Source organism: Curcuma longa, chromosome 16 (genome assembly GCF_044706935.1).
Source record: "Curcuma longa cultivar G26 ecotype Majalengka, Jawa Barat chromosome 16, ITB_CL_G26_1.1, whole genome shotgun sequence".
NCBI lineage: Eukaryota > Viridiplantae > Streptophyta > Magnoliopsida > Zingiberales > Zingiberaceae > Curcuma > Curcuma longa.
In genome coordinates this window covers 182,309-205,372 of record NC_133876.1, presented here as the reverse complement: position 1 = coordinate 205,372, position 23,064 = coordinate 182,309, and the positions used below count along the sequence as shown (strand labels likewise).

Genomic DNA, 23,064 nt, shown 5'->3' with positions numbered 1-23,064 from the left:
TACCTCACATTAGTGGGAAGTTTGTGCACCGGATTGTCATTTATATTTTTTAATCTAAAGTAAAACTAATGTATTCTTTTTTTTATATGTAAAGTAAATTTTATTAAGAACCAAGTAAGAATGTACAATCTAAGTGTTCAAAGATCTAAACACATGTGTTTGGATCTTTATGAACATCCTGTCAAGATTTGTCACCCTCCCTCAAAATTACACTAGTTCTTAGACTATCAAATAAGACATAGCCAAAGTCCTCATCTTTGCAATATACCTCTGAATCTTTAATCTCCCTTTTAAAAACTCATAATATCTGTCTTGCAGTGTTCATGTCTTATCGGAAACTCAACTAAGTGTGCTCTCTGATCCACAAGGCTCTGTTAACTGAGCAACTAAAGAAGAGGTATTCATGGGTCTTATCCTCCCCTTGACATAGGGGAGCAGATCTTGCATAACACATAAGGAAGTTTATCCTTAGTTTGTAAGTCTCCATAAACTAGTAGTCATAACATAAAGCTTTGCTTGGGCATAATGCCCGACTTTTAAACCACTATTGTCCAAGCTGGCTATTGTCCCCTCAAGCAAAAGAAGTATATGCATTTATAGTGCCTCATTGAGACGAGGCATACCAAGTGTTGAGCAATGATAGCGGGTGCTTTATTGCACCTGTGTGCTCTAAGATGGTATTTTGAATATGTAGTAGTTACTTAATAAGCAATGAGTTTGTTGCCTTATGATGCGGGAATAAAAGAGCAATTTAGTTTTTTTTATTATTTTTATCGAGTTATGATTTTGAGGGTATTGTCGTCATTGTAATGTTAGAGTCTTGAGTTTATTTAAACACAATCTTCCCAAATGTTGAATTTTGTTGTCTATCTCTTGGTATTCTACGGAATCAATAAGGTTTATAAGATCACTTCTGATATTTGTGTATAAATTAACGAGAGTTATTCGCGACATCACTTCACCTGTCATACCTATAGACTCATGTATTCTTGGAACTCACATGTGTAACCATGTCCTCCACCTTTCTTTCGCATCCTATTTAATTTATAAAAAACTTTCAACTTTGTTTCAAAAAGAGAGAAATGGTAATTTCAAAACTCTATAAAACACGATTAAGTTTTGAGTTTTCAAATGTGGTTTGATGGCTTGAGTGGGTCGGACATACACATGACATTAGCATAGACAAATGGATGGGTAATTTAGAAAAAAAAAAATTTATGATTTGATAAATTTAAAAATATGATGCATGATGATTTAAGTATTTTTAAAAAGGTTAAGTGTGCGATTTAATTTGGGGAATAATGAAGTCATATTTTTGAAAAATGTATACACTTGGAAATATTTGCTCAAATTTTTTTTCAAAAACTAAAATAAGGCCCATTAAAAAATGATAAATCCCAGTCAGTCTCATGGACTCAATCTCTGAGAGTGGTCGATCCGGTCACACGAAAGTTTTCCATCGACCACCAGAATAAATCGGAAAGCGCATACGGCGGCCAATCCAGATGTCCAACATCCTTCTAAGTCACAACCCGGATGTCCTACCGTTGCACCATTGCCCCGGAAAAAAAAAAGGCTCATTAAGAATTAATAGGGGGGAAAGATAAATATTTATCATCCTATTTACAATCAAACGAAATTGAGGTGTAAAAGAAAATTAATACTATTTTTCTCTTTTTTCAACATTTATTTTTTCAGAAAATAAAATAAGAAAATAAAAAAATATCATCACCATTAGTTTTCACTCAAGCTCATTGTCTATCCGATTGAGTTCGACAGAAGAGTTCGATTGCTTCCTGCCAAATCCTGGCTTTGTTCGAACACACTATAAAAACGGGGAAACTGGCAAATTGAACAAACCCTACACCTCGAGCCGATCGATCGATCTCTCGAGAGGGGACGATGGATATCGAGCGCAAGCAATCGGAGGTCATCGATCACTTCGTGAAGCAAGCCGCCAGCGTCGATGCGTCCGCTTCCAACCTCGCTGCCCTCGTCCTCGAGGCCACCGCTCACCCCTCTCTCTTCGCCTTCTCTGAAATTCTCTCCGTCCCCAACCTCGACAAAGTATCATTTGTTACCCTTTTTTGAAGTAATTCTCTATTTTTTTTCGTCTTCCCTACTTTGAGACTTTATATCTGTCGTGCAGCTGAAAGGAACGCAATATTCATCGTCTCTTGATGTGCTTCGCTTGTTTGCCTATGGTACATGGAGTGATTACAAGCGTAAGAGTCAGCTTGAACGTTCTTCTTCTGTATCTTCTTATTGCATTTTCCATTTTTTTCCGCCGTTTTTTTCCTAATGGATTGACTGACATGGAAAAATGTTATGCCAAGGCGATGCTTTCAAACTTGGATTTTAGGCATCTAAAAGTTTTGAACTCTTGTGTTAACCATTTTGCACCAACCTCTTATTTAAGTGATTTTTTGTTTTGTATTGCTGATTTCTAGGTCTTAACGATATGGAATATAGCTTCTGTTATGTACTTATCAATTATCATCAGCAGATAATCATATTTATGAAAACTGTAATTTCATATAATTGGGAGTCAGTCAACCATAGACCAAGCTCCAATAGTTAGTTTTTATTTATTTATATTTATTATAAGTGGTCCTTATAAATAACTTTCTGGACAAATCTTTGTTGAAGGAGAACTATCATAAGAACAAGCAAAAAGGATAAATTTTCACTCACCTTCTGTGGAAAATTTACAAAGGCTTAACTACAATAGAACTTGTACAATTGTAAAGCTTGGATAGCAACCTATCCTATTTATAGATATAAGTGACTCTTGGTTCTAAGATATGACTCCTAGAATAGACATGTATCTTTCAGTAGATGACTCTTTGCCAAGACACATTGTCTGAATCTATCATGGAGACTTAATTGATGTCTGAAAGATAATTACAAAAATTAAATGTCTATCAAATACTTTTTTTAAATAATTTAATATTCCCCCTTAAAGTGAATTTCTGGATACAAGTTGAAGTTTGGCTTGAAATTCTCCAAAAGTTCCTTTGGAGAGAGACTTTGTGAAAATATTCACCACATAACTTTGCTTCTCACTTCCACTGCTTAAATAACACCATCTAGCGCCTTTTCACCAATGAAATGATGCTTTTTCTCAATCTCATTTTGTTATTGCATGATATACTGGATTGGTTGCTAACATTAATGCACTTTGTTTATCACAATGAACAATGATTATCTTGTGAACTTGGAGTAAACCTCTCATCCAATTGCTTTAGGCAAACACATTATTGAGTCACAAATGAAAAATCCTTGTACTCTGCCTTGGTGCTAGAATGGTGGTTGGGATCTTGGTTCTTGTTACACGAAAAACACATGCTGGATAAAATATTAAGATATAATCTGAAGTAGACCTCTGATCATCCAAACCACCACCTAATTGGCATTGGTATACCTGTGTAAAACTAGCTCATCACCCTTCTTAAACAATAAGCCAAAAATCAGAATTAATTTACATATTTCACTATCCTCTTTGTAGCACTAAGATGCGGCTTGAAGATTCCATGAACCAACTTAAGTTCAACCCAAATACATAAGACTTCCATTGGAGGACTTTACCATCATGACACCTCAACTTGTGTTTGCATCCAGTGGAGTAGAATATTTATTGGCTTGATAAATCATAAAGAAGTAATAAATTTTAAGACAGAGACTTGTTTGCCCACAAAAATGCCATTTGATCTTTGTATTCTTTACCAAGAAAGGGATTTAGGGCTCCCATGTGTTTCATCTCAAATCGAATAAAAAACTAGCACTATCTATCCCAATGGCTCCTAATTCCAATTAGTGGGATTTGACAATTCTATCAACATTCTCTGTGTTGGATGTCAATCCATGTGCTCATACATTATAGAATGCATCTACATAATGCGACCCGAAGCTAATGACTAGCATTGAATGTATGAAAGCAAGTGTATAAACACAATTAAGTAATTCAAAGACAAAGAACTTTATTCATTCTAAAATATTTATAAGTATATATTGAGGAACTTAAAATAAAAATAAAGCATCGATTAACTACTAAAAGAAACACTTAAATAACTAAAGCAAAAATAGAACAAATGATAAATCCTTGATGAGCAATGAATAAGTCTAGAAAAGTTTAGCAACAAAGCATGTCTTAGAGCAATCTATCATATGGTTTGACACCCCCAAATGTGAATATAGAGGCAAGATAACAAGAGATGTCAGCTAGGGAAATACCAAGTAGGGATGCTATAGCGTAGGAATGTATAGAATATCATGTATTATATCAATAAGGTAAACACTAGCAAAAGATGTCGAATTAGTTGCATAGTTGGCAAATTAGGCAGCGACATGATGTTTCATGCTAATATCATATTGTTTTATTAATTTAGCAAATTTTATATTTTCAATGGTGAAATTGAATGTTGAAAAGACAAACAAAATTGAGTGTGGAACCTTTATGTTTTCCCTTATTCTCTAAAGGAGAGGTACTCCATATGTGCACACTGTGTTGCTGCTTATGCATAACAGCCTGCACACTCATCAATGTCTAATCAATTGTGAAATGGTGGGCAATAAGCAAATACTCTTGAGATAATCTATGAGCTAGTGAAAGGTCGATAATAAAATAAAATGCTAATGTGCTTAAATCAAGTTAGCATGCGTGATGTGTATATATGTTATTTCAAGAACCAATAGCAATAATGTGATTATATAATGATTCTAAATAAACTAAATATGTGACACATGATTAACCATGATGTCATAAAGCATATAAAAATGAATAGCATAAGAATCAAAGTATAGAAACAACAAAAGCAGTTAAGATAATCAAGGTTAAACATTCTTCCTCTATTGAATTTGGGTATCCTACCATGCCCCTTTAACAACCCAAAATCCTCTTATCCACTACCCTATAGAAGTCAACATCATAATAACAACACATAATGTTTTAAGTGAAATACTATACTAGTATATTATGGGGCCACAATGTGTACCATTGGAATTGCTAAACACAAAAGATCACCCTTGATATGTTAATCACTTTTGGTATAGTGGTCAATAGCCCTTAAAACCAAGTGATTAGCTTCATATGTTGGAAAATTAGTTTTCGTAACTAATAAATCGAATATGGACATGAACGACTATTTCGCGAGTAGACTATTGTAAACCAAGGTCTCAAGTGAATGGGAAATTAATCTCTAAGATTATTTGAATAATAAAGAGTTGATTCGGAATAATCAACGAAAGTATTATCTCACAGATGAGTTGGGTTCGTGAATGCAAATACATGAATGCTAACTTGAGTATGCATGAATGTTAATCCTCGTGGGGCCATTGGGGTAAGAAATCAGAATTAATTTCTGAGATGCAATCGTGAATTGGGAGAAATTAATCAAATAATTATTACGAATTAATTAATCAATATATTAATTAATTGATTAATTAATCAATATATTAATTAATTGATTATTATATTAATTAATTATATGCTGGTTAATTAATTAATTGTGCATACATGCATGACAAAAAAGAAATAAATAGTTAACTTAATTAAATTAATTAAGTTAATAATGTTGTAATTAAATAAACACATTCATGTCTTTTCACCTCTTAAAAGTGACTCTTCACTTCTTGGGAGAAATCCTTCATACCTATAAAAGGAACCCCACTCCTCAAATCCTTCAATTCTCAAGTTGTAAATTCTCTCTCCCTCTTCCTCTCCCTCTCCCTCTCCCTCTAAAGAGTTCTAAGGCTTTAAAAGTTTGCTCGGACTCGAAATTTCGAGTGCTTCTATTTCGAATCGTAGGTTGTTGTATTTTAGGAGGCGATTGCCAATAAACCGTAAAGTGTCTGGGCGGAGCAATATTGTCTTAAGGAAAGAAGACCTTTCCTTTGCCTCGACTTTAAAACATTTATCCATTGGGATAAGCTTAGCTGAAGGAGGTGTGTTGATACGCGAAGGGATAACTCGATGACCGACAAGATTAAGTCAACGATGACGATGCCAAAAAGGGTATGTCTATAACCTGAAATAGTGTCTTGATAACCAAAAGGGTATATTGAAAATATAAAGGGGATAGGATCGATGTTGCCATATTGAGCTCAGCTCCATTAGTTTGAACTGTCAACTTATCGTTGAGCTGACTGATCGGGCCCAAGCTGTTGGATCAACACCGACGATCTCCAACAATAACATAGGAATCATTTCCATTAGATAGAGGACCCTATTACGCCTCACCAGGAACCCAAGGAACAAAAATAGTCTGAAAATCTTGCTGTCCATTTAGGACAACAACCGAACAAGTTTGAAATAGTAAAAGAGGACAAGTTAGTGTGACTCTTTGATTTCTTTTTCTTACAAACCATCCCTATATATTTTCTTCCTTAAAACCTTTCTTTATAATGCTTCATATAATGATGATTTTTAACCGTTAAAAATTAAAACAATTAACCAATTCTAAGGCAAATCATCCCATTGGCCACAAGTTAACCCATCCATTAACCTTTCTTCCTTAAAACCATTTGATGGAGGAAGACTCCAAACAATGAAGGAAGGATCCTAGGTCAAGTGAAGTTCACCAAGATAGAATTCATGAAGGAAAATTCCCAAGAATTCCTCAATAAAGTTGTTGTCCTTTGCAAAAGATAGAGATTCGAGACACCAAAGCTCCTAGAAGGGAAAACAACCTTTCCATGGCAACCACCACAACTTACTGCCTAAGGAGGTCTCACTGCTTGCTCCATTCAGGATTTTGACTAAACCTGAAGCCTTACTATGATTTATTGCTCAAAAACAGAAAGAACATTTAAGATAATGGTTAATTATTGAGAGCATATAGAGGAGCGATTCTAAGATCTCACCTACTGCTTCAAGGTATCGGAAGGCAATTCAAAGCCAGAGGACAAAACTTGCTGCTCAATCACAGTTGCTGTAGGCCCTATTGGTTTTCTGCCACCGTATGAATTAAGGAAACTTGAGAGAGTAAATAAGAAGCCTCTAATTGCAGAGGAGAAGGGCATGACATGATCCAAGGGAAAAAATGAGGATGCTTGATCGCACGTGGGGTAAAAAAACAAGGGCATGATCATATGAGGCTACTGATCATATCTTCAGTGCATGATGGATTGTGTGAGGTAGTTTCCTCAAGGATAGATGATGGATGAGGTGGTCGCTTGTTCCTCCTGCAAGGTGTGCGTAGTGAGGTCATGGGGTCAGCCTGCATGCTAGAATGGGAGAGAAGATCATGATGCAAATCTGGAAAAAATAATAGCTTTTGGGGATAAGCTTGTGAAGAAGGCAGGTAGAGGAAGAAGTTGGAGTGGAAATATGATCGTGTGCTTACTAATCTCTCCTCGAGGGGATGAGGACTTATGTTCTCATCTGAGAGGAAGAAGACGAGATTGTGATTGTGAGTGCGAGTGGATAAGGTTGGGGAATTAGTTCCCTAGTTGGTTGGGTATAGAGTTCAATGGGTTATTTACAGAGATAACAAGCACAAAGCTTAAACATCCTTCTCATCATCACTGGTAATGATTAGATCGTCTTGTCTCTTCCCTGATAAATTTTGATCTGAATGAGAAGAAACATAACCATACAAATGTTAAATATTGAGCAATCTTATGATACCATGCTTGAGGTGCTCTCTTTAACTCATAGAGGATGTTTTTCAGGATGCTAACATAATTGGGATTAGACTTTATCATCCTTGTCTATCCCACCATATAAGAAGACATTTGTTAAATTAAATGACCAAAATTTCCAATCAATATTTGCCCCAAAAACAATCACCATATGTAAAATTGATGTCATTTTAGCAATGTGATTAAACAAGGAATACAAGACTCCTAGGAATCTTTACCATATTTTATGAGAATCCTCTTGCAACAAGTTTTGCTTTGTAGCGGTCTATACTTCATCTTCCTTCGCTTTTTAGACCTTTGGTTTTTGGTAGAGGATCCCAAGTCTCATTTTCTCTCCTTCCATTCTTTACACTTTGCTTCAAATCAAGCAAACTTATGATCATTTAAAGGACCATAAAAGAAATAAGAATGAACACTTACCACATCACCGTCTCGATAGTAAGCTAGTTTAGTCCTTTGCCTTTTAGATATTCTCAAGGCACTGTTATCATTTTCATTAGTAGACACATTAGTTGAAGTTCATGATTGCTCCCTATCATTTTGCATCATCTCAGTTGATGAAGAAGTACTCAATGAAGGGTATGATTCCAATTCTATAGGAACACTGCTTGACAAAGGCAATTCCACCATCAATGTTGGAGAGTCGTTGCTATTATCACTTTCATTGGTTATGCTATCCTCCTTGAAAATAAAACATAAGGGAGGGAAATTAGAAGATATCTGACGCAGGAGGATCCAAGAGCACAAACACAACCAACCCGTGTTATTTGACATGACCATGCTCCCTCCTATGCCTTGACAAGGATCAACTGAGGCTGCCATGCTCCATTCTGCGCTTTGACAAGGAGCAACCGAAGCTGCCAGCAGAGAACACGACACGCTCGTGTCCCTTGACACGGGTGTGCTTCATTTTGTACTTTGACGAGGAGCAATCGAGGCTGCCAGGGAAGAACACGACCAACCCCCTACCCCTTGATACAAGCATGCTTCATTCTGTGCCTTGACGAGAAATAGTTGAATTTTTCAACAGGGAAGATGGCTAACCTGTGTTCCCTGGCACGACTGTGCTACCTGGCACAATTGTGCTACCTAGCATGGCTAGGTCGTGTCTCACTGACACAATCATGTGATGTAGTTGCTGGTCCGGCAGACCAAACAACTTATTTTGGTTATTTCAGGGTTAGTTTCGTTTTTTTTGCATAGGCTATTTAAACATTTGTTTGGGTTGATGTTAGACATTCTCTTTTGGTTTTGTGAATAAAACTCTTTTCGTTTAAACCTAGAGGCGACTCCTCTTTGTTTATCAATTCTCTACGTCTTTCTTTGCAATTCCTCTGAGGAAACGAGCCTATAGAATAATCACTATTTTGTGCCCGACGTCAGTTGTTGATGTTAGACATTCTTTTTAGGTTTTGTGAATAAAACTCTTTTCGTTTAAACCTCAAGGTGACTCCTCTTCGTTTTTTGAATTCTCTACGTCTTTCTTTGCAATTCCTCTGAATAAAACTCTTTTCGTTTAAACCTAGAGGTAACTCCTCTTCGTTTATCGAATTCTCTACGTCTTTCTCTGCAATTCCTCTGAATAAAACTCTTTTCGTTTAAACCAGAGGTGACTCCTCTTCGTTTATCAAATTCTCTACGTCTTTCTCTACAATTCCTCTGAGGAAACAAGCTCACAGAATACTCGCTATTATGTGCCCGACGTTAATATCTCTAGAAACAAATTTTGTGTTTCAGATCCTTGCACTTCTATACTTTCTTTCTTTCACAATAACCAATGAAGACACACTTCATGGCCTTTTAATTTAACTTAGGCTGACACCTTGGAATGATCACAACTTTTCTTTCAAAAATAAGCTTGAAGGAGATCATATTTATTGGACTAAGAGGATCTCTATTAATAACATAAGTTAGTATATGCCATACCTTTTGTCCATAGCTCATTTAATAAATTCTTTGCACGTTCAAGTCTCCATATGATGATTAGTCTCTCTGTCACACCACTTTGTTGTGATGCATAGGTTAATTCTTCTGATGCTACATTCCTTACAAAATGATAAGAACTTGAAAGTGAACTTGCCACCATTATTGATGTTCAACTTTTTTATCTTCTTTTTGTAGTACATCTTCAATCGTTATCTTGAACTATTAACATTAGAGAAAATATCTTACTTCTGCACAAAATGTTCTAGTGAAATTCTATACAAATAAAAGCATATCCTTAAATAACTATTGATAAGGTCCAATTCAGCCTTTCATCTTGAAAGAGAATGATCCAATGACCTTCGATGTGCTTTTTCATATTGACAATCCTCACATACATTAGAGAAAATATCTTACTTCTGCACAAAATGTTCTTAGTGTATCTTGTGAAATTCTCTACAAATAAAATCATATGCTGAGAGCTGGAATAGAAGATGTTTGCATAGGCCCCATTAAATAACTATTGATAAGGTCCAATTAAGCCTTTCATCTTGAAAGAGAATGATCCAATGACCTTCGATGTGCTTTTTCGTATTGACAACCTTCACATATGCCATCATAACTAAAAGAAGAATTGGAATCTCACAAGCAAGACCCTGACTAGCATTTTCTTTAGCATGTCTATATTGACCTTCCATGCCAAAAAGTTGCATCATCATATTTGCTTTCCTCAACATAAAGAATTAGATGCAGAATAACATGCAAATCCTTGACATATTAATGATGTGAACAATGTTCTTCACCTCCTTGACATTCCTTTGAAGTTTCACATCTTTTGAACTAAAAAGAACACAATGGCCAACTCCATTGTATTAACTGCCAACTCCATTGTATTAGCCATGGAAAATAATTTTGTTCTTGGGATCTGAATATGGTATAGTGATGGTGTCACAATCACTAGATTGGTTGCCGACACATTTTCTTATGTTATTTACCATGATTATTGCATCATTACCTTTATAATGATAAGAACTTGTGAATTTAGAGATGATGGCAACGTACTGAATCAACAATCTAGTCATCTTTAAAATTGATAGAAGATAAGGCTCAACCATTGTTGTGTCTTTCACTAAACATTTATTTAGTTATTTGGAATCACCTTCAGTTTGGAACATTTGCTTCATTGAATTTGACTATACAACCCCTCCTTATATGATCAAGTTTGCTACAATGATAGCACTTAATCTTGATCTTTTAGTTGCCATTACTTTTATTGGAACAAAATTTTCTCTTTAAAAGCATCATTAGAAGAGAACTTCCTTTTTCTTATAGCATAATTCTTTTTGTACTTCTCTTTAATGAAGCCCTTCTTTTTCTTGGAAAAGCACATCCCTTTCATTGTCCCCACAAAAATTTGCATTCTTTACAGTAACTTTGTCGAATTTTGATAGTTTATTGAGCTTATTTTTCCATCTAACTTCTATTCAATAACTTTAGATGAGGATATGGTTCTATTCAGAGGTTTAAACTACTGCCTCACATCAACCGAACCATCAGTAAGAATAGGCCTTAAGATTGGTTGTAATGCCATTATACATGAATCACATAATCATTTGGAATGAAAAACAATGGAAGTTTATTGAGTGGTGTTTCTCTAGTTTAATTTTGTTAGATGCCGGTATATGCTATTTGAACTATTGCCTGATATCAACTGTACCATCAGTAAGAATAAGTCCTATAGATTGGTTGTAATACCATGATACATCTATCACCATGATACATCTATCATTTAATCATTTGGAATGAAAAAAAATAAAGTTGATTAACTAGAAAAAAATTGATAATATATGCTGTCTAATGGAAACTCTTCTACATGTGAAAATGGTTAAACAACAATCATGCTTCCTGTTTATCTAATGACTGATATGTAACATTAAAATTTCTGGTAATTTGTTAATTGACGATCTTACAGGTAATGTTGGTTGCTTTCCAGCTCTATTACCTGATCAAGTCCGTAAGTTGAAGCAACTCACTGTGTTGACATTGATTGAGACAGAAAAGGTGGATATGGTCCAGCCTTTGTCTTGCTATATTCTTACTGGGGCAATTACTCCCATGTAATAAAATGATCATAACTGCACTTTCAGTGAATTTTACAAGTTTTTTGCTGGCGTCACTTCTGGTTTCTACTATTTTCAATCTTTTTTTTTTTATCTTTTTGACTAAGGAGTAATTGATAACTCTAGCACAAATTTTTGAAACCAAATCTATCACAAATGCTCTTTTTTAATAAATCTGTGCAAGAACTCTTGATTTATAACAAATTCTGCAGTTTTCTATCTTATTTGTAGACAAACTATCATGGATTGTGTATATGTACTTCAGGTTTATGAATATCACTTTGTTTTGAATAATACTTGACAATTTTATCATTTGAACATGCATCTTTAATTTGTACTGTGTTTTGTGGTGATTTTATCACATGCAACATGTTGCTTGCAAAATGCTTTTTAAAGTCGGCAAGTATATAATTCTAGCATTTTTTTTGGTTCAATTGGATATGCAAAATGAACAATAATGTGGATTGTTGAGTTATACCATGTCATTAATAGTCTAGGCAGTGACAAGCAAGATTTGAAGTATTCTAATCCGAATGACATAGATTTAGTACCATACTGATACTCAGTGCTTCTTTTCATGCTTCAAAGCTTGTTGTGATCCTTTTATTCCATCATTCTTTTTCACTTAGCTTGTTTATTTATAAATATAAGCTTCTAGCAATAAAAAAGTCAATTCAATTAAAATTTTGAAGCAACAAGTTACAAAAATATTGTAACATTCTTGATTAATTATTATAAAGTACTAATAATAAGATGAGTATCATGTATTGGATGTGACCATTGGTTTTTGTAGCATCCTAGTGAGATCAACCACATAATCTTCCAAGAGCAAGAATAAATAATGCTCCTAGGAAATCCAGTACTAAAACTAGTTTTCCATTGTGCCCATTAATGAATTTGGCTAACCACTGAAGTTGGACTTCAAGTAACATGATTGGAAATTAAACAAGCACAATTACAAGAAATTTCCTGGTGCTTCCCTTTTTTCCCTTCCCTCTTTATCGTGTTTCTATCCCTATGATCAAAGAGAATCTTCCTCTCTTGGTTGGGTTCTTTCTTCACTAGATGAGATAAGTCAAGATAGGCCTCTCTCAGTCAGTGTCACCAAAATTGTATTGGTACGTGTTGCACAGTGACCTTTAACCTTTCTGAGCAGCACTATTGGTCCAAGGTTGGATACATGACTGATACCAATTGACACTTGAAACCACTGTGACAAGTGTTAGATGTTTCCAAGGCAAACATTTTCAAATTCTCGAGGTCTTCTTCTATGTCTTCTTTTGGTGCTACTGATCTTTTCTAAGCTTGGAGACGTGTCTTTGGAGCATGCTATTTTTTAGTTGCTTGATTACCATCTTATCCTCAATTAATTTATCCACTTGCAGTATTAACTGATTGAACTAGTCTGGTGGTTGTTAGGTATTGCCTTATGATCAACTCATGGAAGAACTAGATGTCTCAAATGTGAGGGAGTTAGAAGACTTCCTTATAAATGAATGCATGTATGCGGTAAGTTTTTGCATAAAATGTAGATTGAATAAAAATATATGTGGATCTCATACTTTTTTCTTATTAATCACTAAGAGACAATGCTCTCCAACATTCAACTTTTATTAGTCTATGCCAATCATTTAAATCTTCATGCATTTTGTCTTAAAGCTTTTATTTATGTTTGTCAACCATTAAAAGCTGCCTTTCAGCTTTTAACTTCGCCATTCATGGAATCTACCATGTATGTTAGAAGGGAACGCTTAATCCCCCTAGGTTAATTAAGATTTTAGAAGATGCTAACATGATAATGTTAATTAATGTGCTCATGCAATTTTGTGATTCATGAAGGGTATTGCACGGGGAAAACTTGATCAGTTAAGAAGATGCTTTGAGGTTGGACACTTTTCCTTTCCTGATTTTTGTTTAATGGAAACAAATACCTATGCTATTTCCTGACTCAGCTGTCTTTTTCTTTTATATTTTGTGCTACAGGTGCAATTTGCTATTGGAAGGGATCTTAGACCTGAACAACTTGACAACATGATTCATACGTTGAGTACCTGGTAATTTCCTTGATTATTTTATAAATATGGATAATTTCTGTTTTTCTATTTGAGAATGATCGCAATAATCTTTTCGTTATGGGAAAGGTGCTATTTGCTTTGTCTTACTAGCAAATATTGGGGCATTTTTATGTGACAGTCATATTTGCTCTGACTGTTCACATTCTTATTAGAAACTTCTCCTTTATAGTAAGTAAACTTTTTCACTTCACTGACAGCAGTTGAATTCAGTTCATGTGCCATTCTTCTCCTTGATAGTAAGGAAACTATTTAAAACTTCTCCCTGATAGCAAGGAAACTCTATTACAAGCCATTCTCTTCCCTTTCTACCTGATTTGGGTGATAGAGATTTGAGAGGAAGTGGGAGAAAGATTTCTCTCTCTACCCTTTCTCTTATGGGAATCTAGGGAAAGTAAGTAATGTTCCACCTTTCCTTTCCCTCAACCAAAACATGACATTAGAATTAATTCTGCTCATTGATTAATATAACTTTCTGTGGAGGATCTTATTCTATCCTTTGTATAACTAATAAATTTAACATTTTGCCAATTGCATTTGCTATCATATATATATGTTGCAACACTAAAATCGAACCAAGACTGTCACAGAAATGAGATGGAATTGAAAGGGATAATTATCTCATACAAAGAAAACTAGGAATTTTAATTCAATTGATAGATCCATATTAACAAACTAGGAAATAATAAAATGTAAATTAGGAAATACCCAATCTAATTAGACCTACATAGAATTCTTTTACACTCTAAATCAAAACATAACAAAACTTTTTAACATCACCAAAATTAAAGGATTTCCAATTTAAATACTTCCTTAAAAACCTACTCTCCCAAGTAGATTGTACAAAAATTAATGCTTAAAAATTTGAACTTAAAAAGAAAATCAAATTCCAATTTTACATCAAAAATAACTGTTTGATTCATCCACTACAACTGTGGAAGTCAAGGTAACACTTCTGGCTACTACTATGATATTTAAGAAATCAATAAAAATGCAAATCTTTGTCACACTATTTTTTTGGTGATTGTAATAGTGACCATTTTATTGTGATAATATCCTTATAAAAATTGTTGCAGTGGATTCAAGATAAAAAAGGAATATTTAGTTAGTAATAATGTTTATGTGATCAGAGATATGTACAATAATTTGGTAAGTGTACTAGAGTTGTTATTAGGAGCGTGACATGTTTTTTGTTTGACTGTAGGTTAAGGTCAAGGATCTGCTTTGATGTATGTTATTTGCCAACAGTATTCTGTTAATAGATGAGTGTAATGTTACTAAAATTGAATTATAGGAAATTGATTTTATTAGGAAAAAATGAATTGAGGGAATAGATGAGATAAATGAATAGTGGATATCTTGAATATATTATTTAACAAAAAGATATTGATGAAGATATTATTAAATAGGACAAAGAGAAGTTGGTTGGATTGGAACGTGACTTCAGTTGTGTGATCACTGTTTGCTCCATTGATATGTATGAGAGAAAAATATATGATTGTGGTGTGCTTCCTCATGCTTAAACTAGAGTGTTGGGACTTAAGAAATGTGGAAAATAATGTAATAGAGATGAAAATGTTATGATGAATTTGAGATTTCTAAGAAAGATAAAATAAAAAGTGCTATTATCAATGTGAAATTTGGGTTATTTTCAATAGAATTTAAAATGCAAAAATAAGTCCAGATGATATGAACTTGTGTTAAGGGCAAAGATTTAAATATTGTATCAGCTGAATTAATTAAAGTTGAATGTAAAAGAAGATTTTTTTTTTTATAGAAAAACTAGTTATTGTTGTAAAAACTAACAAGTGATCTAATTTATTAGAATCTACCAGACTAGCAATATAACCTTGAGTTAAATGGAGTAATAAAAAGTTCATGTTGTTGATGCGCACGCAACTTGATGATTATGACGGATATGAAGATGGGTCAGTTTGTGTTTTGATATCAATTATGCTGAATATGTTTCACCAAAAGAAGGAAAACAAGTCCATACCCGACCTATTTTACCTAAAAGAGAAACATAAAAATTTCAGTTTTTGTGTCGATTTAGGATTCTGCTTTGGAATTTTTGAACTCACATAAATGTAGCTGTTAGGGTTCCAAACTCAGAATAGAGAAAGACACAAACGCACATAATTATATTAGGGTTAACACAAACAATCTGGTAAAGAAACTCTCTCTACCAGCCAAAGCCAATGCTCTCTTCTTCTCCTCCTGATAATAATTCTTAGATCCCCTCCCCTCTAACTTCCCACAAATTTATAACCACACACATACTCTAAAACATGTTAACATAACTGCCACAAGGATATAACTGATTCTAAAACATAAACTGCCTATTGTAATAATTCAATTCAGCCCCCTTTGTGTATTGCCCCTCCTGGAATATACAAGCCATGTTTTGGACTTGTTTCCCCGATAATCCAGCATGTTTTTCCCATGATCTAGCATCTGGTCTACATCTGGAACTTGGTTCTTAATGACGTAATGTTGGTTCCTACCTTGATGTTCACACGCTTATGGTTTCATTGATGATAATTTCTTTCCATTCTATATTTAGACTTCAAATTCCAAAATTTATATTCATAATTACTGATTTGTATATTTTGCTTCTCCACCAACTTAGTTTCTTGTGAATTTGAAGTGTTACATTTTCTAAGGTGGACTTTCCAACCTTTTCTGATTTGGAGAATGCATTTAATTCATCATGTACGCACTCCGAGTCGAATTTCCATGGTTATGGCCTTTTGGGCTACTTTTTTGTTGCTTGCAAAATTATATATGTTTAGAACACTACAAATTTAGGTAAGATTAGTTGTATCGCCTTATGAAAGTGCAGATCATATACATGCTGTCAAATTCCTTCAACTGTGTGACATCCTTTGTGGTTGTTATTTGACATACAGATTATTTGAATTTTGAAGTTTACCAATAACAGAATGTAGCATTCAGATTCATAGTTTCATTCTGCTGGACTTTTGCTTGATTTTTTTGGAAAATCAAGAGTAGTTTTTCAGTTAACATGCAGCAATAGTTGTCCTTTTTTCAGGATTTTTTTTTAGCTAGGAGCCTTTAGCTTGCTTAGGCCATTTTTTTTTTTTTGCACTAGGTTTACATAATTCTAGATGATATATTCTACAGGTTGGGCACTTCAGATAGTTTGCTCCACATGATCCAAGAGAAAATCAAGTGGGCTGATACAATGAGTGAGGCAAACAAGATACATAGGAAGGAAATTGTAGACAAGGTAGAAGAGGTGAAGAAATCTCTCAAGGTGAGCTCGATGGTTTATGAACAAGTTCAAAAATATTTGCCCCCATGTTTATGGTTATACATAATATATTATATGTGTAAAGTAAATAGAGCTTGCTTATGTTGCCTATCAGCACCTGTTTCAATCTAAACTCAGTTATGTTTTGTATGATTAAATTGTGTTTATGACCATATACACTATGATACAACTAAATCACAATTCAAAACTTTTAAAAACTAATTCTAGTAATATGGAAAGTTGGTCGATGTATCTTACTTGGTGGCAGAAGTCAAACCCTTTAAGCAGGTTGACTTGGACTTACGAGGACACGAAGAGATCTTTTCTGAATCTGGAGGAATGATGGATTATGAAGAGGATCGTGTTCGACCAAAGAGGTAACTTTTTTTTGTTGTGATGGTAGAGCTTTTCTCTTTTGACATGATATTTACATCTATGCATGTTAATACGAGCAACATTTATGCCTAGATGTGGTCTTGTCTGTGATTCAACAACTTTTATTTCCATGCGCTATGATTCTATCTGATAGGGTCACTCTAAGATTGTGTCTTCTTGGGGAGAAGGAAGCCAAAATAGAAGGAAAAGCACGGAGAAAGTAGTTAGATTCCTTTGTCTACTTGCGTAAAAGGGGAAGAAAGGGAGGAATCTGGAACTTGTTTCAACTATTGTCCGTCCAAAAATGGATGGTGAAGGCATGAAAAATGGAAAAAAGTTATGCAAAGACTAGTTTATCACTTATATATCTTGAAAATGACAAAATAAAGGTAAAATTTGTTATTTTTTCTTATTTTTTCCTTCAAAAACAAATGACGCAACACTAACTTCAAACCATTAGATGTGACACAAACATGAGGACAAAATTAATGAAGCGAACAATGATAACTATCCCACATTGAATTGATAGGGGATTTATTTATTAACTAGAAAAAGTTCTAATATACAAGATTCTAACCTCTTTTTATAACTTGAAAGTAATGTTCATTCTTCCTAAAATAGTGACTCAGTTTATCCCAATAAAAATCCTAATCAACATTTTCTAAAAAATAAATAACTTTTAAACATATAAAAAATTACACAAATTTTAATGACAAGACATTTTTGAAGATTTTCAATAAATTTAAATAGTATTTTAACAATCTTTAGTGCATTATTCTCCCCTACTAAGCAGAATTTGACTCCAAGCGAGTTGTCGACTCTTCTTCTTAATTCATCCCTTCCAAGTATAGGGAGCATCGGCCTCACTAATTTTATTTAAGAATGTTTCCTCATTATTCTTTTTCTTTAATTGCCCCTTCTAATAGGCAAGAAATTAATGCATTTCATTTCTCTTGTTGTGCTTTGTCTTGTGTTATTTCTTTCTGATCGTCCTTTCCAATGAATAACACATTTGAGTTTGTTCTAGGGAGATAATATTGTCCAAACTTTCATTGAAATCTGGTGATGTACAAAGATGAAATGAAGATCAACGCTTGAATTTTTTCTAGCAAATACTGTAACAAATTGCTCTTGCAATATGGCTAAACAAAGTAGATATGATGAATGCATGTTATGAGAAAATTTAAATTCGTTAGTATTAAAAACTTAACATATCACTAGACATTTTATAATAATTATTAGGCAGGAAAATTTTATTCCTAGTGTTTGGAAATATAACTCATATGCAACATAGATTGGTAAGTAGAAGCAAATAAAGAATTTAACTTAGGTAGTCAGTGAACATTAAAATTATAAATAACTACATGAGGGATTGTGTCAAGTTATTTGCTAATTTTTAAGATGATATATAGCTCTACTAGTTTATGATGTTTATTTTGATTAGTTACCTTTTGACTTCTTTGAGTTGTGATCTAAGAGCTTAGGCCATGATAATTCGATTATTTCCTGAAGGGGTCAATTCAATAGGAGTTTCTTGTAAAACTATATCATTTATGGGCTTTTCTAAGTTGCCATTAGAGATTCTTTTATAATGTTATCAAAGGCTTCATCTAAGGTTGCATTTTCAAGGAATTCATCTAAGGTGCCATTATGAGGACTTGCTTTGCTAGTTACCAGGAGATGTATTTAATCCTTACATTTCAACTATAAGTGAACTAAGGTCTTAAAATGATGTTTTTGAGTTTCGTGCACTTAAAAGGGGAATTTTTTTGTGCTTACATATTTATTTGATTATCACATCTTAAAGTTTTGTGGACATATCTTTCATCAATTGTTTTTTTTATTTCATTCCAATGTGTTATTATTTGTTGTTTGTTTTAGTCTCTAATGGCTTAGACACAATACCAATAATTTTAGTGGGTCCACTATTTGATAAATTGTACTTGATCAATTCACTATAAATCATGTTATGTCGAATAATCTAAGTTTTATTGTTGTCTTAACCAATAAAGAAATACTTTTATTCTCTCTATCCAAACACTTCCTAACACGCATAGTTTTACAATAATTATTATCTTTAAAATAATTTGATTTTTCTCTAGACATGGGGTAATGTAACTTTATGTGTATACATGTTCTTCTTTCTAAATTTAAAAGTTCATGAATAATTACTAGAATCATCTAGATACGATGTTGTAGTTTTCATGAGTTTAAGCTAATCATTTATGCATGATTGTAGTTTAGTTGATGTCTCTCACTCCTAAACACATCGTTCTAAATAGATAAGCAATCATAATTATAAAATAAAACAATGTGATAAATATAATGCATAAAGATATAATAGATGTTATATACAAGTAAAATAGGTTTCTAATAATATTTTTTCCTTTTTTCTTTTAAATGATAGCTATTAAACTCGATAAGAAACTATTGACATGGGTTTTTTATTTGTTTTTAATAATATGTGATGATATATAGGAATTACGAGAAAACTAATTAAATATAAGGAATTTAAAATTACCACCTAAATAAATAAAAATCAATTTTTGGAAAGAGGAAATATGTTTATGCCAAAATGATGCAAGTTTTTATGAATGTTGAAGGTTCAAAATCTCAAGATGTGCAAGAGTTTTGGTCTTTCATTAGAGCGAGACTATTTTAGTGCTGTACCAATGTTCTAAAGTATGGTACCAGTGGTGAATTGAAGGAAGAAGATGGAAAGAGAGAACACAACTATACAACTATATAGCTAAGTTAACACTTTGTGTTTCATTTTGAATGATACAATTTTGACATTATATTATACTGACATAAGTTACAAAAAATAACAATATTATTTCGATTCATCTTTACTTGTGTCGTAACATGTTAAGAGTTGTCAAACGTTACTTGACATCACATGATACTCATTGACATAACCATACAAGATAGTTTAGTTGTGCTAAGTAGTATTAAGTTTTAGCAATTTATTAAAACGATACTTTTGATTGTGTCGCTTGACGGGGTGTGAGATTTCAAACCATGGTTGAAGTTGCCATGAGGTTTGAGCTTGACCCATGCATGAAAATCTTTTATCTTGCAATTTTACAATCTGCCTTTTTTAGATTTGAAAGGGACTTACATTTTTTGAAGATGCATTGGTTAGAGGGTGCTTAGGTCGCTAATTAAGACTAGGCAAGTAAGTAGTGTATATGGGAGGTGTAATACTAGTAAATGGAGCACAACAATATATATTTTTTCCTTTTCTTTTTTATTTGTTTGTTGACAACTTTCTTTCTCCATCTTTTTTTATCTCTATTTTTTTTTTTATAGATTTCTCTCTTTTTTGTTTAATGGATGAAAAACATATAATTGGAATTAATATCGCATACAATCTTTCTCACATGGCTGGAAATGGCTTGGCACATTGATCAGGTGACCTTTCGATGGCGAGTTGGAGTGGCATCCTTAGAGGGTCGGTGTGATTCTTGCTAGTTGTTGTCAATACATTAGATGATTAGATGGTAAGGCGGCCAATGGTGTATAGAGAGAGAGAGAAGTTGTAGAAGTCCATTTAGCACCGGATCAAAGAAGAGTAGCTGTGGGAAGTATCATGGATGAGGGTGACATAGAAGCTTGAGGATGATGGAGAACATAGGGGTAAAAAATGTAAGTCTCCACCTCTTCTATTGGTATTGAGAGCGAATTGCTTTGGCTCTGATATTCTAATTGATGTAACACTAATCGACAAAATTGACGAAGCAAATAAGGATAATTATCTCACACAAAAAATTAAAAAGGTATTTCTTTGTTAATTAAAAAATTTAATACTTATGGGATCCTAAATTTTTTTATATAGACTAACAATTAAGAGTTCCTTTTTTTGTAAAATAATGACTTAATTTATCTCAATAAAACTTTTTTTTAATATTCCCTTTTAAAAATTCTCTTAACTTTTTTTAGAATTTTCAATAATTTTCAATTAAGATTTAAAACTCCTGACTTGGTTAAAAGCAGGAAAGTTCTCTTCTCCTTTCCTTTGCCAGCACCCTTCCTTACTGTCATCTCATTCTCTAGTCTAGTAGACAACACCCTTAGAGTTTGCCGATCCTTGCAGCATTTATTTAAAACTCTTCAAACATGTTGCATGAAATTTGTAGTGCCTTTGCACGCATCTATTATACGAGGTTGAATGAATTACTTTGTTTGCTCATTTTTGTCAATCTATGGGCACCTATAGCAGCAAAGGTACCAGCTCTTAATTATCCATTTATACTATCTGCCTTGAGCAGTTCATGACATTGTCATTTATACATTTTGACGTTTCTGCTCCTCAAATGCTTTGCTATTCAGTTTTTTTTTTAATCAGCGCACACATGATCTGCTATCCATTCTCCAATTTTTTGATCCTGAAAACACATATTCATATGATTATTCGCCATCTCTAATTTTATATCCAATTTTAGCCTGGCTTTCCTAATAGGTGACCTTTGGAATTGCCACTGCAGGAGGCGGCCCCCAATGCCTTGAAGCTAGAGATCGATCGCTTGGCCTAATTTAAAGTAGTTCTTCGACTCTTGATTTAGTTGGCATTATTTTGAAGTCGATGACATTCTTCAGCCAGTCTCCTCGTCTTCTATCCCAGATTAGTGTGGGTATCCGTCGCTGGTGTATTTGCTGCTTGTTACACCACCCTGTCCAAATGCAAACTTCAACTTGCAAGCATATTTTGGAATTGTTTCAATGGATGCTGTTTCTGTTTTATAGAGTTGTATTTAGATGCCATGCTTTGCAATAACCGGCTTTGATTTGATCCAGATAACTCACGTGCGCCTCTAATTCATTACATTGTGGTTTTGACTGCGAGGTTTGTATATGCTAGTATTATCCTTGAGGTATGGTTGAGTTGGTTATTACGGCGCAGATTTGTTGAAGTGGACAAGGATCGAATCTCGATGAAGCTGAGGTAATAACTTCTTCCATAGTGATTAACTGTAGTTTCTGATTTACCTTTTCATAGATCATCATAGAATCGATTGTGTGATTGTGTGGAGCTATTGGGAGGTGGATTTCATTTTTGTTGCTGAAATGATAGTATTTGTTGCCCACTCATCTGGAGCAGTAGTTAATTTATGTTTAAGAAAAAGTTCGTAATTGTCTGTTTAGTTTTACTTCTCCAATTGAACAAGAAATAATCAACCACGTCCTTAAATTGAACTTACATAATAATAGGATATTTAATGTGTGATTGCAGACCAATTTGTATGCTCGAGAGCAAATTCAGGATATTCTTATGTTATATATATATATTATGTTGCGATTTGAACTTTTAAAGATAGTATGAGTTTATGACTCCTAGTGAAATTGGACAAATATCTGAGAGCACTTTCTGATTTTGGGCACTAATTAATTTAAATAGAGATAGTAGCATGGGGAAGTGCAGTGTTGCATATGCTGTTAGAATGTGGATTTAAAGATGTCAAAAATGGGTCGATGGGTTTGGGTAAGATATTGGCATGTCGAGTTAGATATGGCATGGATTTAATTTTGTAAAAATTAAATTAAGTAATTATTTTTTTACCAATTGAATCGATAGATTTTATTATTAAAATTGAGCACATCGAATCAATACAAAACTATTTAATTTAGTCGGTAAGCACATTAATTAATTAAAAAGTAT

The 23,064-nt window shown here is 33.6% G+C and overlaps 1 protein-coding gene across 6 annotated transcripts; it reads left to right on the top strand.

Moving 5' to 3' along the window:
• Positions 1-1,872: 1,872 nt before the first annotated feature.
• Positions 1,873-22,225, top strand: LOC141847299 (COP9 signalosome complex subunit 7-like). 6 transcript variants are annotated; one of them, XM_074735309.1, is made up of 10 exons: positions 1,873-2,067; positions 2,150-2,225; positions 11,537-11,625; positions 13,104-13,193; positions 13,524-13,568; positions 13,668-13,738; positions 16,901-17,033; positions 17,316-17,407; positions 21,893-21,946; positions 22,030-22,225. In XM_074735309.1, the coding sequence occupies exons 1-9, from the start codon at positions 1,903-1,905 to the stop codon at positions 21,912-21,914; spliced, it is 783 nt and encodes a 260-aa protein (XP_074591410.1). In that variant the 5' UTR covers positions 1,873-1,902; the 3' UTR covers positions 21,915-21,946; positions 22,030-22,225. The 6 variants fall into 6 exon arrangements, with proteins under 6 accessions (XP_074591410.1, XP_074591412.1, XP_074591411.1 ...); XM_074735311.1 differs by having other exon boundaries at positions 11,558-11,625; positions 21,893-22,225; XM_074735310.1 differs by having other exon boundaries at positions 17,319-17,407; positions 21,893-22,225.
• The last annotated feature ends 839 nt before the right edge of the window (positions 22,226-23,064 follow it).